The 1368-nt window shown below is 65.6% G+C and overlaps 2 protein-coding genes across 4 annotated transcripts in view; one reads left to right on the top strand and one right to left on the bottom strand.

Moving 5' to 3' along the window:
• Positions 1 to 680, bottom strand: part of PRPF31 (pre-mRNA processing factor 31) — a 15291-nt gene extending 14611 nt beyond the window's left edge. Inside the window, exon 1 of the mRNA XM_034986290.1 lies at positions 591 to 680. The gene's annotated coding sequence lies outside the window, so the exon portion shown is untranslated. The remainder of the gene's footprint in view (positions 1 to 590) is intronic.
• Positions 681 to 731: 51 nt separating this feature from the next.
• Positions 732 to 1368, top strand: part of TFPT (TCF3 fusion partner) — an 8164-nt gene continuing 7527 nt past the window's right edge. The window contains exon 1 of one of the 3 annotated variants that reach the window (XM_034986368.1): positions 732 to 934. Coding sequence is in view for 2 of the 3 variants with exons in the window: in XM_034986369.1 (XP_034842260.1) it covers positions 1150 to 1172 (23 nt within the window). In the remaining variant the exon portion in view is untranslated. Of the gene's footprint in view, positions 1173 to 1368 lie in introns of all 3 variants that reach the window. The other 2 variants (XM_034986369.1, XM_034986366.1) reach the window with 2 other exon arrangements.

Raw genomic sequence — 1368 nt, 5'->3', positions numbered from 1 at the left:
GGATCATGACCTGAGCCGAAGGCAGTCGCTCAACCGACTGAGCCGCCCAGGCGCCCCAAGACTGCCTGGATTTCTAACATTTGCAAATGCCCGTCTTCCCCGTTAAGCTGACGTTTCTGCAGGACCAGGGCCCGTACCCCTTGCTTCCCGGCTCACTATGCCCGCGATGAGCTCGCTCCGAGCCAGCCCGCCGCTCCGGCTGCAGCGCCGCCGGGACGCCCGTCGCCCTCCAGTCCTCACACTCCTTCCTCCCGCCCGAGCCCTCCTCAGCCCTCAGCTCCCCTCCCGCGCCCCTCCTGCACACGGGACGCGGCCCGCCACCCCGGGGCGCCCCGCCGCGCCCCGCGCATCCGCGACTACGTGACTACGTGATCACTACCTGACCAAGCCCGTCTCCCCAGGCACCAGGCACAGCGCTGAGCGGGCGGGGACCAGCGCCGGCTCCCGCCACACCGCCACAGCCCTGACGCTGTGGGGCACAGAGGACCCCTGCGTAACCAGTCTACCAAGGCTGCCCCTCTCCCTGCACACGCCCGCCCCCGGGCCCGGGGACCCGGCCCCCGCCCTCCCCTCGACTCCCTCACACGCACCTCTCCCCGCCTCTCACGACGGTGTCTAGGGAAAGTCGCTTCCAAACAGCGGTCGGCGCTCACTGATGACGTCTGAGTCTTGCGCCGGCGTCGCGGCCAAGCCGCGCTCTGATTGGCTCCCGCCCCTCGTCATTCCCGGCCGCCTTTGGAACAACAACTTTATTAGCTCCTGCCGCTACGCGCAGAAGCGGTAAGGAGGAGACGAGAGGGGACTTGTCGGCCTGCCGGCCTGCCAAGCACTAACCCTGCTAAGCGGGGAATCGCCTTAACCAGACGAGAAGGTGCGGAGACGAGAGTAAAGACGGGGGCAACTCAGACGACTGGGGAAGGAGTGAGACGAGAAGGCAAGGCCTTTAAGCCGGGCGGGACTCGGGAGGGGAGGGGGAGGGGGTGGGCAGCGAGGCCGGAAGCCGGGAACTACCAGTCCCGAAAGGCGTAGCGGCTAAGTCCCGGATGCCGTGGCGTGAAGCCTGATGGGACAGGTAGTTTTGCGAAGGACTTAACGTAGAGGTTTGCGAGGTTGGACGGCCTGAGACCCGCGGCGCCCGGAGCGGGAGACATGGAACTGGAGCAGAGAGAGGGGTGAGTGGCTTTGGGGAAAACTACCACTCCCAAAAGGCATTGCGGCGCATCACGTATAGCCGTCTGCACTTTTACTTGAGGGCGGGTGGGGAGTGTAGTGCATGCAACTGCTTTCGTTCAGCGCTCTCAGGGACCAGGGTCTGTACTCGGGCATCCTGGGAGAGAAAGCTACGGGTTTGGAGTTCTGGATCTGAGA

The sequence above is a fragment of the Mirounga leonina genome, unplaced genomic scaffold (genome assembly GCF_011800145.1).
Source record: "Mirounga leonina isolate KUSES-001 unplaced genomic scaffold, KU_Mleo_1.0 Mir_376, whole genome shotgun sequence".
Lineage (NCBI taxonomy): Eukaryota > Metazoa > Chordata > Mammalia > Carnivora > Phocidae > Mirounga > Mirounga leonina.
Note: the sequence above shows the minus strand (reverse complement) of the source record. Positions and strands in the feature narration are given on the sequence as shown.